This window comes from Oenanthe melanoleuca, chromosome 20, assembly GCF_029582105.1.
Source record: "Oenanthe melanoleuca isolate GR-GAL-2019-014 chromosome 20, OMel1.0, whole genome shotgun sequence".
Lineage (NCBI taxonomy): Eukaryota > Metazoa > Chordata > Aves > Passeriformes > Muscicapidae > Oenanthe > Oenanthe melanoleuca.
In genome coordinates this window covers 7347734-7365235 of record NC_079353.1, presented here as the reverse complement: position 1 = coordinate 7365235, position 17502 = coordinate 7347734, and the positions used below count along the sequence as shown (strand labels likewise).

General features: G+C 46.3%; 2 protein-coding genes across 3 annotated transcripts; both read right to left on the bottom strand.

Moving 5' to 3' along the window:
• Positions 1-341: 341 nt before the first annotated feature.
• On the bottom strand, positions 342-11951 carry KIF3B (kinesin family member 3B). 2 transcript variants are annotated; one of them, XM_056507627.1, is made up of 10 exons: positions 11876-11931; positions 9237-9354; positions 7257-8683; positions 6635-6736; positions 6019-6141; positions 5788-5906; positions 5446-5559; positions 4886-4991; positions 4501-4679; positions 342-3939 (listed from the first exon to the last, which is right to left on the bottom strand). In XM_056507627.1, the coding sequence occupies exons 3-10, from the start codon at positions 8637-8639 to the stop codon at positions 3843-3845; spliced, it is 2223 nt and encodes a 740-aa protein (XP_056363602.1). In that variant the 5' UTR covers positions 8640-8683; positions 9237-9354; positions 11876-11931; the 3' UTR covers positions 342-3842. The 2 variants fall into 2 exon arrangements, with proteins under 2 accessions (XP_056363602.1, XP_056363601.1); XM_056507626.1 differs by lacking the exon at positions 9237-9354 and having other exon boundaries at positions 11876-11951.
• Positions 11952-12670: 719 nt separating this feature from the next.
• POFUT1 (protein O-fucosyltransferase 1) lies at positions 12671-17478 on the bottom strand. The gene is made up of 7 exons (XM_056507189.1): positions 17306-17478; positions 17029-17150; positions 16752-16934; positions 16088-16200; positions 15229-15421; positions 14474-14716; positions 12671-14050 (listed from the first exon to the last, which is right to left on the bottom strand). Exons 1-7 carry the CDS (start codon positions 17463-17465, stop codon positions 13862-13864), a joined length of 1203 nt encoding a protein of 400 aa, XP_056363164.1. The 5' UTR covers positions 17466-17478; the 3' UTR covers positions 12671-13861.
• Between the last annotated feature and the right edge of the window lie 24 nt (positions 17479-17502).

The window sequence follows — 17502 nt, the reverse complement described above, 5'->3', positions numbered from 1 at the left end:
GCTGATAAAAGATTGGTTTAAATCAGCACCACCCGCTGCCATTTTAAGCAAAGAAGTACCGGGAGCCCACCCTGGACTGGGATTCTGGCGGGGTTTCCCAGCACTTCTGGTTCCCAAGGTGCCACATGCAGGCATCAGCACCTTCTACTCATATTTATATATATATTTATACATACACATGCACACACATTACAATACTTGTTGCAGTTCAAATAATATTTACATTTTTCCACATTGTGGAGATTTTTTTTTATGAAAGAAAAGTAACACAAGGCTTTGTGAAACATGAAGTCACTGAGTTCTGCCCCAATTTAACAGTGAAAAGCACACGTTTTGATAGATGCAATAAATCTTATTGACTTTATTACACATTGTATTTTAGGATCACTTTACATTCCTAGACAAAAAAGATGATACAAATAAATATAAGCTGTAAAACTATGGACAGAACTATGGACAGGTTCTTTTTCTACAGTTCACCTAAGAGAAGGCGGAGGTGGGTGTTATCTCCAAGGAGCTGAGCGTTGTCATCGACAGCTGTGCCCATAGAAGGATCCTGGGTCACCTCTTCAAAAAGAAAGGGGCTGGAGAAGGCAGTAAGCACCTGGACCCCAGAGAGTCAACCCCCCCACTGCACAGTGCAGCAGGCAGCACCAGTGTTCTCATTTCTGTTCCATCTCTGTAGCTAATTATGGCTTTTGCAGGTTCTCTTTTCCAGTCTGTGTTTGAACACAGCAGGAATAGACCCCCAGGAATTCCACTGAACCGTTTAAAGACTGGTGCACGTTGCCCAGCACAGACAGGAGAGAGGACAGGTCCAGGTACACTCACTGAAACTCCAGCACTGCGTGTTCAACGAGGGCACTCACACACCTCAAACTGACTGAACACTGCCTGCTCTGATCTGTATAAGGCACCAGTGCAGCTCCAGGTGCTCTGGCAGAGGTATGTGTTTTAGAAGATTCAAGCAGCATGCAAATATTTTTAAAAAGGCTCTAGACCTAAGTTAAGGATTTAAGAAAGTGCTTTAATTCCTATGCTTCAGTGTCTCGTGGCGCTTGCTTGCACGGGCCTACTCCTGCTCCATGCCACTTTAAAAAAAAAAAAAAAATCCCATTATACAGATCAGAGCAAGAACAATTATGTTGAATGTTAAACATTCTTATGAAGAAAAGGTGACGGCAAAAGGCTGTCCCAGGGCCTCTTCCAGGAGTCCAGTTGGATTTCCTGCCTTTGGTTAAACAGCAGGAAGCCCAGATTGTTCAGATAACACCAAAGAAGGGCAAACTCGGCAGGAATGTTTCTTAAAAACTTCAACCCAGAGCTCAGTATGTTTTGTACAGTTCAAGACAATGTATCTTAGTATCAGTGCCACTGAGCATCTGGTGAAGGTTAAGTCCTTTGGAATGAGAATCCAAAAGCTTTTGTAACAGGCCGAGATTGCCCATGAATACACCGACCAAATCTCCACCCGCAGCCCCAATTTACATACAATGACTAAATATGCAGATTTATTCTTTTCCACTCTACGGAGTTTCTTTCACCTTGCTAATGAATTTCTAAAGAGTTAAAAGCAGAGCCTTTCTGACACTGGCTCATCAACATGAAAACAGGTTTGCACTGCAGAGCTCCATGGTACCAGCCCTGCCACAAGGGCAGTTTCCAGCATATGAGTTTAATATAGAATTCCCCATGGAATAGAGCAACTGAGGAAAAGTGTGCACATGTGCAGACACAGATGTGTCTGTGTAGGCATTATTCACATAAAACATGTGTACATAGGTATGTACATACACGTGATTATATATTGTGCTGCTATTTCAGGGTTTTATACCTCCCCCCTCCACAATTTAATTTCAGTTCTCTGAGAAATTATACCATACAATCATCTTTTAAAATGTCCTAGTACAGAAGATTATGTGCTGGAGAGAAAGAAGGAGGAGAGGAAGAGAAGGTGATATTATATTATGCAACAAAACCCAGTTAAAAGACTCTCTGGATACAAACAGTGCTTTGTAAAAACAAAGATTATGCTGGGTTTCCATGTTTAGGTTGAAAGAAATTGGTCATGTGCCTGCTCTCTCAATTACAAGCAAATCCCTCCTTCCTCTACAAAAACTATTATATATATGTGTGTGCATATATGTGTATACATCTGTTAACCTTGTGGCCTGGGAAAGCAGTCCATGGAATGCAGCAGCCAAGTTGGTGTTTAAGGGGCCCACCTGGCTCACCTGGGCACCGTGCCTGCAGGATGCACAGGTGAGCTGTGCTGAGCACTCAGTTCCTCCTGCTCAGGGGGTCACTAGAAAGGCGTTCTCCAGCCTGGATGAAGTCACTCCGTGGCCACTTAACAAGCACAAGGCAGAGTCCACACATCAGGGCATGTCTACAAGCAGGCAAGTCCTCACACACTCACACGTGTCAGTCTGGAGGGAGTCATCAGTGAGGGAAACAAGTAAGAATGTTCACAGGATGACAGCCAAGAGCAACCAGAAAAAGTAACATCCCAAGTCTCAATATACAGTGAACTAAAACTTACAAATGAGCTGTGGGATACTGGACAGGGACACCTTACTCTGTCCTTAGCGTGGAGTACCATCTCCCTCTACCCTGCTACACGAGCCTGCTTTAGTCATAGGGCAGCTTTGCAATGAGAATGTCAAAAGCAGGAGTTCTTCCTCCCTTGTTTTCAAAGTAAAACCCCTGGAATTAACACCAGCTTCCATCACCAGCCTCAGTTAGGTTCACTCCCAGCAGGCTCTGAGTGGGCTGAGAGGTGCAGAGAGAAAGATGCTAACATGGAACAGGTGAGGCACTAGAGGTACTGAATGCTGAACCTCCTTAGACACCAAGGGAAGAGACCAAACTCCCAGGAGTGCACTCAAAGGCAGCTCCAAGTTCCAGTGCTCTGCCCAGCTGAGAGTCTGAACCTGGCAAGGAGAGCTCTGAGCTAATGCTACGTTTTCCATCAACAATGAGAGGCATAAGAAAATGGCCATACGCCATTAAAGATGTCACATGGACACTGGTTTTAAATGCCAGGGGTAAAGATGGAGGCAAGGGAGAGGAGGAAAGCTGTAGAGCTGACACTGGCATACAGAGGTGTTCTTTGACAAGGTGGTTCCTGTTTGTAGGAGTGAGGGCTCTAGGTCAGCTTAGAGGAGCTCTCACTTATGCCTGTAAACAAAGAAAGCACTTCAGACTCTACTTCTTCCTTTCTAGAGACCACAGAGTTGTTTTCAAGACCCTTTTCTGTCCTACAGCCCTATGGGGAGGCACAGCTATGTGGTGATGAGGACAGGCTGGCCACTGCCATCTTGCCTGTTCAGACCCAGGTGATGAAGCCAGTCTCTCAGGCAGGAAGAGGAAGAACCATGCATCTTGTCGAGCGTGAACAGATCCTCTGCTTTATAGCCTCTTTTGGTTCTCACTGTGGAGCCATAGAGTGGTGGTTCTGTTGAGATGATTTTCAACTCTGTCCTCTTAGTGCCCAACAGCCAAAAAGCCCCGTGCAGCAGAAGGGCTGTGCAGGAGGAAGAAGGTGATGCTGTGAGGTGATCCCCATGCTTCCCATTGCTCCTAACACACTGTAACGTACCTCATGCATTTTTGATTTCCTAACTAAAATCCATTTCCCACAGAGGCCAAATGCTGAACTGCAAGCACGGATTTTCCCATGGCTCAGTGCCCCTGGACTGGCCTGAGTCAGTAAAACAGCAACAAGGCCATCTCCAGGGAAAGGGGCTGGAGGCTGGCCAGGAGCTCTCTCTGCAGGTTTGTCCTTGTCTCTGTTCCCAGAAGGTAAAGGCTGTTCCCTCCCTGGAGAGGCGTTGCTGGTTTTATTTTGGAACCAGCCCTCGTGACTGTGGGTAGAGCTGAGAACTGGGGGTGCCTGATCCTGATGCAGATCCCAGTGATTTCCTTCCAGTTTTCGGTCTGAAGAAGCAAAATTAAAATATAAACAAGAAAAGATCTGTCATCTGTTACTTTCCAAAATTAATCTGCAAAAAGCTGGTTTTTTTTATTCTCTAATAAACAGTTTCAGCTTTTTCTTCTGTCCTATGTCCTACACCCTGAAAGAAGGTTGTGGCAAGGCAGGGGTTGGACTCTTCTCCCAAGTAGCAAGCAACAGGCCAAGGTCAAATAGCCTCAAGTTCTACAAGAGGAGATTGGGACTTGATATTAGGAAAAATTTCTACATTGCAAGAGTGGTTGAGCCCTGGCACAGGCTGCTCAGGGCAGAGATGGAATCTCCATCCCCTGAAGCACTCAAAAAATGAGTAGACATGGCACTTCAACATAAGGTTTAGTAGCATGGTGAGATTCATGGAGGTTGGACTCAAATCTTAAAGGTCTTTTCCAGCCTTAATGATTCTATGTTCCTTTTTCTCTCTGCTATACTATGAAGCTCAACTTCACTGATGAGAGTGCTGACCAACAGCAACTGTACTTGCACCTCTCCTTTGGGCCAGTCTGCTCAGGGAAAGTCCAACTCACCTGGGTTTAGATTTTTTATTTGAAGTGCTCTCAAAGGTTGAGGCATCAACTTGAATCTCATCTTCTTCCTGCAGAGCTGCTTCCAGAGCTGCCTGAACCTTGGGAGCAATGGCTGGACCTTCATAGTTCCTCGTTGTCCGGCTGGGCCTGTCCAGTTCCAGTAACACAATGTTCTCTGCCTGAGACAGGAAAAGCAGAATCAAAGTCTCCATGTTTTCACACAAACTGTTACTTTGCCCTCCAGAAACTTAATCTGAAGTAGTTTACAAATGTATGCAGGACATTACAAATTTACATCTTAAAGAAGAACACACAATCCCCTCTGGAATTTGCATTCCCCTGATCACAAGGGTGAAGAGACAAAGGTTCAACCACATGGGCTTACCCTGTACCGAGCCTCTGTGTGATTCATCATGGATGTCCTGGCGTGTTGGCTCAAGGGCCTTTTGTACCCCACAGCAGATACTGGTCTTTTCATCATCTGCTGGTTACTAGAGAAAAACAGAGACTCAGGCTATTATACCCTAAAACCAAAGGCTCCTCTTGAAGTTTATGAGCTATAACATCTGCAAATTCCATGCAGAAATCTGTTTCAACACAGCAGAAACTACCCAGGCTGCATTTGTAGGAGCAGAAAAGAAATATGATAGGAATGCACTGCTATTTTAAGGGTGAATGCACTATTACATATATTTTACACATAATTTTAGGGTTTGCCTATTAGAAAAATCATAATCTCTAAAGAATTCTCCCAACTGTACATTCCTTTTTTTTATATCTCCTATTAAGAGGAAGAAATTGTTTTATTTTACTTTATCATGCATCAAGAAGCTGTGAACTCTAGAAGGCCAGTTTAAATCCCCACTTCAATCCCTCTTTTGTTCTTGACAGCTAGAGGGTTTCTTGTGACCTGTAATTCCATCCAAAGAGCAGAAGTACACTCACTCCAGACGGGTTATGGGATGTAGCTTCCAGTTGTCTTCCTCTTCATCAAGGAATGATCTGTTCATAATCTTATTCTTTTCTTCCAAGGGAATAAAGTTTTCAATAATCAGGTGCCTACATGCAATCACAAAAATGAGAAAAATACAAGAAACATAACTAGCAATGACTTTCCAATTGCTCCTCTCCCACTGATGTAATACAACCCTGGAAAAGGAGGAATGGTTTAGTTTTCTTATGGTTAAATCCTATTCCACAGTATGTGCAAGGCAGTCCCTCCACTCCCTGTCCTGAGAAATCCTCTCTGTTACAGTTAATAGCAGGCAATGGTGAGATGGGACTTACTTCAGCTTTAGTTCCCTGGTGAGTTCATTCTGGGTCTGTTCCATTTCCTGGCGCCCCTTGATGTGCTCTTCTTGGAGATCATGGATCTCTGCCTTCACAGCTTGCAGCTTGGAAAATAACTGGAGCACACAACAAGAGCCAAAATCCATCACTTGCCAAAGCTCCTCTCACTTTCAAACACAATTTGGTTTTATTCTCAGCCCACTAGACAGGGAATAATTTTCTTTTTACCTTTTTGAGTTTTTTGGTCTTTATGTCCACCTCTTGCTGAAGAGAACTATAGGTCTCCTTCAGCTCTAGTGTTTCCTCATCCCGACTTTCCATCTGTTGCTGGATTTCTCGCTCCCGACGTTTCTGAAGAAAGTGACAATATGGCATTAAAGACCACAATTACCTTGTCACCTCCAGCTGACACACATGAGATCAATGCTCAGGATAGGTTTCCTTCCCTGCCTTCCAGTTCTTCCTATCTCTTGCCATAGAAATACCAAAAATGTTAACTCTTATTTGTTCTTATTTTGCTATTAAAATCAGATAGTGTGAACTATCTGTTCTATATGAAGTCTCAAACTTCAACAAAAGAAACCAAATGTCATTTTTAGATTTTTTTTTCTTTCCTTTCTGTCAGTTTGTACTATTATAAATTATTATAAATCTTCTTTACATAATTGAAAAAATGACAAATACGACACAAGCCCTTCCCCCTTCTTTTCAAAACATTATTGCCATTACACCAATCTTAGGGTTAACCCTGGGTAAACTTTATTGTAATTTTTCTGACACAATGTTTTACAAAAGTTCTGCAGCAAGGCTTTTTATACAAAATAACAAATCTCCTTCCTTGTACCTGTTCAGCAATTTCCTGTCGTTTCTGTTCCAGGATTTTCTGCTGTTCATTCGTGTGATCCACAATATTTTTCCCTCCCACCAGCAGCTTGCTTTCCATTGTCTGAAAGGAAAAACCAGGTCAGAAGTTTCTCTCAGTGACTACAGAGGGTGGTAACTTTCTCTCCTGTGGATACAACTTCTTCAGCTCCCTTATTTAACCTTCTCTTCCAAGGCAGCTGCTACAGGAATCACTATTTCTTAAAATTCGTATAAAATTGTGAGATTAATGCAGCAGTAACTTGATTAGAATAAAGCACCACTGCAATGTGTGTTCCCCTGTAAATAACTTGTTAATGATCTGTGACAGAAGGAAACATTTTTACTGCCACAGCTTGTGAGAAGATGCATTGTCTTTTATTGTGCCACTTGCTTAAGATCACTACATAAGAACAATGAAACAACTCATTAATATTGAAATATGTGATTAATGGTGGAAATTTCAATTTAAAATCTTCCAATCTAAACACAAATCACTATTCTGGAAACTTTCTGTGAAATATCTTTCCAAATTTGGAAACCCTTTATTTTCCCCATAGCCTAAGGAAATTGCTTTCAAAGAGTATGACGAGGAAGAATTCTACCTTGATTTTAGCACTCAGCATCTCTGTTGCTTCTTTCTCTCGCCTCAGGTCCTCCATCTTCTTCTCCTTTTCTTTCAACAGCCTCATCTTTTCTTCTGCTACCAAGCTGTGATCCTCGACTATAGCTTTCTTCTCAATCTCCAGCTTTTCTTGTTGCTCCCTCCAATAGTCATCTTTGTCATCTCCTTCATCCTCACCCTCTTCAGTGTCCTCCTCCTCTTCCCCACCCTCCCTTCTCCTTTCCCTCCTCTTTCTTTTGCCAATAGAACGTTTTTCCAATTGTGCCTTGAGTCGAGCAATCTCTTCCTGGAACTCCCGCAGCAGAGCCTCCTTAGGATCCTCATTCACTTGTGGCTTGTTCTTGATGTTTTTGGCACGGTTGGCATATCTCAGTGTGGTCAGTGTCTCCTCTACATTGTAGGAGGCAGGGCCTATATTGGCCACCATCACAGTTTTAGCATTGCCACCTAGTGAGTCCTGAAGTAGCCTGGTCAGCTTGGAGTCCCGGTACGGAATGTGCGTGCTTTTGCCATCTACCAGGGCAGAGATGACGTTGCCCAAAGCTGAGAGGGAGAGATTGATTTTAGTGGCTTCCTTCAGCCTCTCCCCCTGTGCTCCAGTCTTTGCCTGCCGCTCGCTGCCTGCCAGGTCGACCAGGTTGAGCTTCCCAACACGGATGTGGTTCTCTCCATCCAGTCCCAACTCGCTGCACTCAATAGTGATCTGGAAAATGGCATGAGATCGAGAGCTGTGCTCGTTCATGTTGGTGGCACCAACAGAACGGTTCTGGTTGCCCAAATTCATGATGTGCTCTATCTCTTTGACACTTTTTGTAACAATGGTGGTCAAATCCTTAACAAAAACCCCTGTGTCTGGTCTCTCCTTCAACTCTAGCCGCTTGGACTGATCCTTTGATAACAAGTCTCTGATTTCTTCTTGGTATATTTCCAAATAAGATGCTCTAACTAAGTATTGCTGATTTTGAGATCTAGAGATGTGGGTGAAGATGTGGTCGAATGAATTGGGGATGACCCCTCTCTTTTCAGGATCACCACGCACCCCTTCCATTGTATATGTTTTTCCTGTCCCAGTCTGCCCATAGGCAAAGATTGTCCCATTAAACCCTTGCAGAACAGAGTCCACGAGAGGTCTGAAGGTCTCATCGTAGAGCTCAACCTGTTTGGAATTCCAGTCATACACAGCATCAAAGGTGAACGTTTTAGGCAGTTCATGAGATGATCCCCGTGGATTCTTCACTGAGACCTGCCCTAACTTGACATCCACATTGACAACTTTTTCATAGGAAGCAGTTTTCTCTTTGCTGTTCATGGGCCGGCAGCGCACGACCACCCGCACGGACTCGGAGCTCTTTGCCTTGGACATGACGGCAGTGTGATCCTGGTGATGGATGATCCCGTGCTACAAACCTGAAACAAAAACAAAGCAGGAATATCTGAAGGCAGTTTTCTGCAGGGGACAACTTTTCACAAAGCCAAAGGCTTGCCTCATCAATTTGAGCAGCATTTTGCATTAATTAAGTTGCAAGGTATTTTGGAGAACTAAAATAATGTACAACATGAAAACCCTGTAAAGGCCTGAACTGAGACAGAATTATTTTACCAAAGGCTGTGCATCGACTGGTATCATTTTGACAAGCTCTGCTGCAAAATCTCATCATCAGATCACATCCTTACAGTTAGTAAAGATCCTTTTCTTGACCCTCTAAAATAATAATAAATATTTTAAAACTATTTATGAAAAAAATACTTTGCCATTCATTTCCTTTTCAGTCAGGCCTTTGTTTTAAATCTCCCATTTTGAAAATCTAGTAGTCTTGCTCTCTCTGGAGCACAAGCCTGCTCTTATCTTTTCTTTTTGCAACATACTTTTATGAGGATCCCCCACAAAAGTCAGCCCTGCTCAGCTACTGGCTTTACTCCTGCTCTGGTGTTCCAACTGCATCAGGTTTACAGGACTCACCATCAATCTAAACTCATGTTGCATAAGCCCAAATCACAGATGCAACTTGTTCATGACTCTGGGTAGAGAGGGAGAACACACTGGTGCCTCCTCCAGTCATCAGCAAGATGAGCAGCCACTGAAAATGGAGCAAAAAGCCTCTGCTCCTAAACTGCTAAAGCAGTTACTGCTGAAGCCTCACACAGCAGATCTCAATAGCACAACTTGGGGAATGCCATGCAATTTCTAATAACCCTTTTTATTTGCAAAATATTTTCCAGGAAAAGTCCTGAGATCCTTCTGCCAACTAGAACTAAGTGTAAAACTAATACACACAGGAAACCCCAGGTAGTGCTGGCACAGGTTCAGGTGTGGCCACCTTGGGATGTATTCACTGTTCTCTTCCCAGCTGGATCAGCAGGAAACAGGGATTTTTCTAATTGTTTTTTACTTGATATTTGCATGTCTCAGGAAAGCTTCTCCGACAAAGTGGCAGAGAACTTCAGGGCAAGAGCTACTGAATGGGAAAGGACACACAGTTTCAGCTCAATATACAGTCAGGCTGGCAAAAAGTAAAACAGAAGTAACAGATAAATATTGTTAAGAATTGTACAGAAACCTCAGTATGACCTTGGAAATTTCCTTGGGTCTGTGGGGGGAAAACTCTTTGCTTCTCATTCTTCCCATAAAAGCACTGAAATGGACACTCATTCAGAATTCACTCTACACCCTGCACAGTTCAAACTGTTACAGTAATTTGGGGTAGCTGCTGAATAAAAACATTTCCCTCCTAACTGACAGCTCCAGATAAAGGTGATCTTCCTGTCTGACCTCCAGCAAACACGAATTCTGGAGCACAAACACAGAAAGAATAAGTGAAACGAGGACAAATCTTGGCAGAACCACAAAGAACAATTCTCCCTCTTTTCATCCTGAGGAGTTGTATACATTAACACACGCTTCCCTTTCCACAGCTCTGAGAGACATTCCAGTAATTCAAGTTCACAAGAGACAATTTTCTGACAAGGTCACATGACAACCACTGTGTCACGTATCTGCATGTTCACACTGGCAAATACTCCAATTAGGCACAAGTTCTGACAAGGAGAGCATGGATTTATTTTATATATTGAATATCTAAAATATTGTTCTGATGAGAAGTGCCACTTTGTAAGCAACTATGACAAATATTAAATTATCAGAGGTACACCTTGAACAAAAATTATGTTGCACATTTGCTGCTCCTCTGGGAGCACCTCCTCACCATCAGCTTTTGACACCTTTCTCCACTTCACTTGCAAGTCTCTTTTTATAGTCAGAAACAACTGATTTCACCCCTGATTTGGGCTATTTTCATAACAACCCATCATGAAGCATCTCCAATTATTTTAGCTACTGGAGTGAAGTTTACTGAAACCATAACAAATTATGGTTCTTCTCAGATTTATCCAAGTGTGTAACTGGAAAATAAAACCAATTAGTTGGCAGTGTTTGTATTCCCCAGAAACTCCAGGGGAATGTTTGAGCTGCCAGAGTGACTGAACATGAATGGCCAGAAAGCTGAGAATGCTGCCGTGCCATACGTTCTTCTCCATCAAAGATGGGAATTTTTTCATTAAATTAGTTCAGCCTAAAGTGACCTAGGCCAGGTCCCTGCAAGCCAAGGTCAAGGTGGATGCACTTGCAAATGTGCCTCTGGTGACCAAGAGAGGAGGATGGCCAGAAATTGAAGCATTTTTATTTATTTCAGTCAATACAAGGTTATGCCTGAAAAAATGAGCAATGCCACAACTTGAATACAAGCTGGGGCAACCATTTTTCCTCAGAAACTTCCAGGGTTTGGGAGGTGCTGTCTTGGACAGCTGTGACACCGGCATTGTGCTCACCCCAGCCACCTGCCCTGACGGGCAATGTCCTGAGTCTGCTCTGCTTCCTGCCTTAAACATCTCTGAAAGACGTTTATGGAACTGCCCAAACCCTTCCCTTGAATCCCTGCACATCTCGAGGTACCACTCAAAACATTCCATTGCTTCTCGCCATTCAAATCCTTAAAATATTTGTGGTTTCATAACGTCACGGTTGAATTGTGCCTTTCTCTCCGTCCCAAGCCGAACCACCCCCTGTGCTGCTGTTTTCCTCTCGCCTCCCTGCCAAACGCTCCGCAGGCCGGCCAGCACTGGCGGTGTCACCTGTGCCACGGTGAGCCCTGATTCCCTCGGCCACAGAGGTCACCTGTGGTCACCTCTGTCACCTCAGCACAGCGTTCCCCTCCGCGGGGAGCCGGGACCGCGGGATTCACCCGAGCATCACCCACCGCCCTCGCGGCTGCGACAGCGGGCGCTGCAGGGAAGGGGACCCGGGGACAGCGGGGAGCGCCGGTGGAGAGGGGGAAGGACCGCGGGGGAGAAGCACCGGGAGCGGGGGACGCCCGCCCGCGGCCGGGCTGTAGGGGCGATGCCGCGGGCGGGTCCCGCCGCCTCCCGCGCTCGCTGTCCCGGCCGCCGCACCGCGCTCCGGGCCGTGCCCGCGCCCGGCACCGGGGGCAGCCGGCGGGCACGGGCATTGCGGGCTGTCAGCGGCCCGCGCTGTGCCAGCCCGGACGGGGGTCGGGGATGCTCGCGGCGGGGTGCGGGCGCGGTGCGGGGCCGGGCCGGACTCACCTGCGCCGTCACCATGGAGCCGCTCGGCCGCTCCTGCCGCGGCCCCGGAAGCGGCGCGGCCGCTCCGCCCGCCCGTGACGCGCTTCCCTGGCAACGAGCGCGCCCGCCCCGCGCCGCCGCTCCCGGATGCAGCCGGGACAAAGGGGCCGCATCCCGCACGCCGCCAAACCCCGAACTGCCGGGCTCTGCCCAGCCGGGCGGGTCCCACCACACCCAGGCTCGGACCTTTAAAAGCCTCCAAAGCTCGAGAATATTTCCAAGAAGAAAAAGAAAGAAAAAAAAAGAAAAGAAAAGCCATTTAAGAGTTAAACTCCCTTAATCAGAGTTGTCTGCACAGCAGCAGTGCAGTGGAGGCTGCAGCTCTGGTATTAGAGACTCCTGCAATGGAGGAAGGAATGTCGGTGCACTACGAGTGAATATAAAATCAAGTTTTTATTAGTACAAAAAAAACCTTATTAAAAAAAAATAAGAAAAAGAAACAACCCACCCTAACATTTTGTTCTAATACTTTGTCTTCCCAACAGTATGGGGAAAGGCTTCCCCTGCTCCACAGCAAGGCAAGGCAGCCCCAAGGGCATCACCCAGGATCAGTAAACTGTATGACACAAGTAGGTTCAGTCTTCAAAAGCCCAGCTCCCAAAGGCACTGAACCTGATAATTTCCCCCCAAATCCCATGATTTTTGAAGCCAGCCCCGAGGAAACAAGAGATGAGTTTTTGCCTTCTTTTGCTCACTCCCCTGAGTCTTCAAACTCCTTCAAAGCTCAGAAACATTTCAAGGAGGAAAAGACCATCATAAAAAGAAACATTTGGAGTTAATTGCTTGTAACAGCCTTGCTTGGACCACAACAGTGCACTGGAGGCAGCAGCTCTGGTACCACAGACTCACCCAAGTGGCATTTTTGAAAAATGAACCGTTCTGCACCCAGTCTTTGGATGAGGAAACAAAGTCACAGAAGCACCAAAAGGCATTAGTCAACTTGAGTCTCACCATGTTGGGATTATCAGTGTTACCAGCACCAAACTGCACCAGGCCAAACAGAGGGGTTTGGGCTGTTGCTTCCCCATCAACGAAAAATTTTCCGCTGGGAACTGCCCCAGACAAAGGTAATGCTCTCAGAGGGGTTACCTTATAAAGTACAAACACAAAACAATACCATAGACCCAGGTATGACATACTCAACCCCACTACACCTATTTTAAAAAACTTGGCTCAAAATTTTTCTTCTACCACAGACCTCACTGATATCAACAGCTACAAAGCTACAAGCCCTCAATCTCCAGTTCTGGACTGCCTGTGACAGATCTCCTCCCCTGTCCCTGCACACACCTTCCTTAGGCTGATGCAGAGAGGCTGAATAGGCAGCTGCCATGTCACACCATGTCCCACTGCACTCCTACAGCACCACCAAAGAGATCCAGGGCCCCACAGCACTGGGTATGGAATCTCTTTGGACAGCAGAAGGGACACTGAGGCACTGTGGTGACAGGTCTGGTAAGACAACTCTGGTCTTTGATGAAACCCAGAGCTTTTTCAGTCCTGAGCTTCACCTTGCACGCCCTTTCCAGGGAACTTGATATGTCTGATGAATGTTTTACAGTCAAAAAGAACAGTTTTGGACACGAAGCTTCAAAACATCTCCAGGTGAGAGTTAAGAATTAACAGAGAAAGAAAAGAAGAGGAAATCTGAGCAGTTGCTTCATCATGATTGTTGGTGAATCCCAAGTAGTGAGAAAGGAGAGCTATAAAAGCTACATCTTAAAAACCTATATATAGTTTATAGTTCCCTATAAACTATATGATTTAAATCTCTATCTGAGCTCACCCTGGAAACACAGGAGAGATCAGAACAGTCTGGAAGGGACTGTGAGCAGCATTGGAGGGTAGCAGCTCTCCCACAGCTCAGCAGTGACTGCCCCTGGGAATGCTGCAGCACCAAGGACCCTGCTTAGAGCCCTGGAACCACAGAGACTCTTCCTCCTTTGGTCAGAACTCATCCCTCAGCCTCGGTGGGTGGTCCATGCCAAAAAATGAGGAGGGTTTCCCATGGATGTCGCGCTCTCTTTTCACAAAAGCAGTGAAGGAAGAGACACAGTTCCCAATGAAGTGGTCGGACTGGCCAAGGATGTACAGATCAATCTGAGGCACTTCTGGCTGCAAGCTGACAACCTTGAGCTGCAGAGAAATGAGGAGAGCAGATGAATCCAGTCAGCTATTATCACAATCCAATGCCTTGGCATAATATTAGAAATGGAATACACAACAGAAGGAGAGTGAGTTTTGTCTTTCTCTGCCCTATAACTTATTTATCATTAGATCAATGTCAAAGCATTTCTGAAAATCACTTAGGTTTATTTAATTTAAACCCTTTTCATGGAAATATTAACTCCCATGCCAGATAACACTCTTCAATCTCCTGGGAAAAAAAAAAAAGAGTTTTACAGGATAATTTTTATTGCTTTGAGCCAAATTCACTTTGAGATGCCAATATTTGGCTGTGAATAACCTATTCTACAACTGCATGACAGCCTTGGGCCAGAATCTAAAGGAGGGTTTTATCCAAGCACTCCTGCCAGAAGAGGTTTCTGGAAGACTCACCTTTCCCTGGAAGAACTGCTGTATCTCTGTTGTGTAGGGCTCAGAATCAGTAGCAATATAAACAGATTTAGCTTCAATATTTGTCACCCAGAGCTTGAGAGCCCGTTTGATCTCCCTGAGGTCTGGCAGGCACATGTCCATGGTGAGAGGCACTGCAGCACTGCGGTCGTAGCCCACACACTGCGGTGAAGCCATGAAGTGTGGCCCTGCTGTCCCATCCTTTAACATGTTGCAGGCATTTTTCTATTGGAAGAGGAAAAGAGAATCAAAGAATCATCAAAGCTGAAGACCTCTGAGATCATTAAGTCCAATCTTTGAACAGATATCCCATGCCCACTAAAACTTATCAAAAAGCACCACATCTACTTGTGTTCTGGATGCTTCCAGGAATGACAATTCCACCAAGGCCTTGGGCAGGCTGGGCAAGTGCTCAATCACTCTTTCAGTGAAGAATTTTTCCCTAATATCCAACCTGAAACTCACCTGCTGCAGCCTGAGGCCATTTCCCTTTGTCCTGTTGCTGGGAGGAGAGGCAGAACCCCACCTCATCACAACCTTTCTTTATTTTCCAAGTACCACATTTGAGTTAGAAAACACCACTACATCCCCAGCCTCTGCCTTCTGAAAGAATCCCAGCAGCACTGCTAACACACAGGGAGCCCCTGGATGCCAGCAGGGATCAGGTGGCTCTTCCAGCACAGCTCCTTTTTGAGCAGCTTTGTCCACATCCCACTTGTCACCAGGCACTGCCATACCCAGTCTGAGCCGATCCTCAGGTGAATGCCGATGTAGGGCCGGAGCAGCAGAGACTGGATATAGGATTCTCCTTTCTCCACCATTGTATCCGACCACTCCATGTATTTCTGCAGAGGCCGGTGCTCCTCCAGGACAGGAAACTGGGCTGGAGCTCCAGGCAAGGCAAGAACAGGGTGCTCAGAGGGTGGAAACCTACAGAAAACCAAACCCCAGCAATCTGAAATGTGATCTAACCTGCAGGAAGACTGCTGTGAAGGTTAGAGTAGAAAGCAGGAACACCTCAAAATATGCAGCATTTATTGCTCCAAATTTAGACAATTTTAGCTGCTTTGCCATCTGAACTGAAGAAATCTCAGGAACTGTATTTTACCTCACACCTTAACAGACAATAAGAGAAGAACCTCAAACATGCAGTGGGGAGCTACCAAGCAATGGGATGTCACATTTTCACCCCAGACTAGAGCAATTCTGGCACCCAAACTTATTGATAATCACTAGAGTTACTCATAGCTCTGAAAATACGAGGTAAGCAGCAAAATACAGTTCATAATCACCAACTGAGAATCTAATTATCTTTGATGATTAATTACATATTTAATAAAAAAAATACTTAATAAATAAATATTCCTGGCTCAGAAGTCAATCAGCCTAACAGAGGTCATACCTAAAATCATGCCCACAGGAAGCGCTCAGCAAATATTTAACGGAAACAGCATTAGTATTTTTAATTATATTACTAACTAACCACTTCAATCTCTCTCCTAAAATGTAAAGTCACAACACACAGTCACAGCTGTTTTCATGAGTGATTCTAAATGCCCACAGTAACCTGCCAGCACTTTTCCATCTTCTTGTTACCTTTGGATCCAATGGTCCTTGTATGCAGGACTGAAGGAAATTCCCTTGAAGAGCTCAGACTTATCAAAATCCACTTGGAACTGATCCCAGAAGGGTCCAAATGGATTTCCATCCTGCCAAGAAATGACAAGTGCTCATTTAGTGCATACACAGAACCTGAAAGATGGATCTAGCAAGATCCTGAGGTGCAAAGCAGGAGCCTATTCCAGGATGGAAGCATCTGGAATACAACAATCTGTTTGACACACCATCTCCACAGGAAGGAGACACTGAAATATATTAAGGGAAGTTCACTGAGAAGGTTGCAAAGCTTGTCTCAAAGAACAAGGACACCACAGCTTCCAAACTTGTCGTTGAGTTTGCTTTAATACCAGCTGGAAAACTACCACAGCTAGGAAACAGAGAGCAGGAGATAAGCTATAGTCACAATCAACTCTGAAGTGATAAAATCTACTTGCACAGACTGTATCCCCAATCCCCAAGCACTTGTAAACAAAGAAAACTGATGATGGCACAGCACGCCACTCCACAAGTGGTGAAAGCAATTCCACACAGACCAATTTGCGGTGGGTAACTCTTAAATTTGCAAATCAATGGCGACCTGAATGAGTCAGTCATAGCCTTTGGAATTAAGCCGTGTCCGCGGGGCTGAGGAGGAACTCACCTTCATGGGACACGTGTTTTTGTCCGCGCTCCTTTGGGCAGCAGCCTCGAAGCAATAAGCCACTCTCCTGCCGGGCGGCCAGTGCCGGGGCGCCAGATGCTCCATGAATTGCTCCAGGCTGACGACGCGGTGGTACCTCCGGAGCGGCTCCAGTCTGAAGTGCTCCGAGTAGGGGACGTGCAGCTGTGGGGGAACAGAGCCCGTGAGCCGGGGGTGCCCTTACCGGAGAGCTCCCAGCCCTGCCCGCCGCGGCCCCGCTCCCGCCCCGGGGGCTCACGTTGGTGTAGGGCGGGCGGTGGTGCCGGTACTCGATCCAGGGCGGCACGGCCAGGGTCCGGTTGAGGGCGCGGGCGAAGGCCAGGGCTCCCAGGAAATGCTCGGCTTGGTTACCGAAGCGGCCTGCGAGAGATGGGGCTCAGGCGGGGGCCGGTCGGGCACGGACCGGGGGATGCAGCGGGAGCCGCACCGGGGGATGCGCCGGGGCATGGACCGGGGAATGCAGCGAGGGGTGCAACCGGGAGACGCACAGGGGGCCCGCACCGCTAGAGCCTCACCCATGCAGGGACAGTAGAGCAGGTACCCGGCCTCGTCCCAGGCGGGTGCCGCGCCTCTTCCCGCTGCCATCTCCGGGAGGAGCAGGAGGAGGACGAGGAGCACCGAGACCGGGGGCACGGCCATGGCGGCTCGTCTGCGGCCAGTGCCGGGCGCCACCATCCCGTCATGCCCCGCGGCGCGCCGCTCTGGCGGCCAC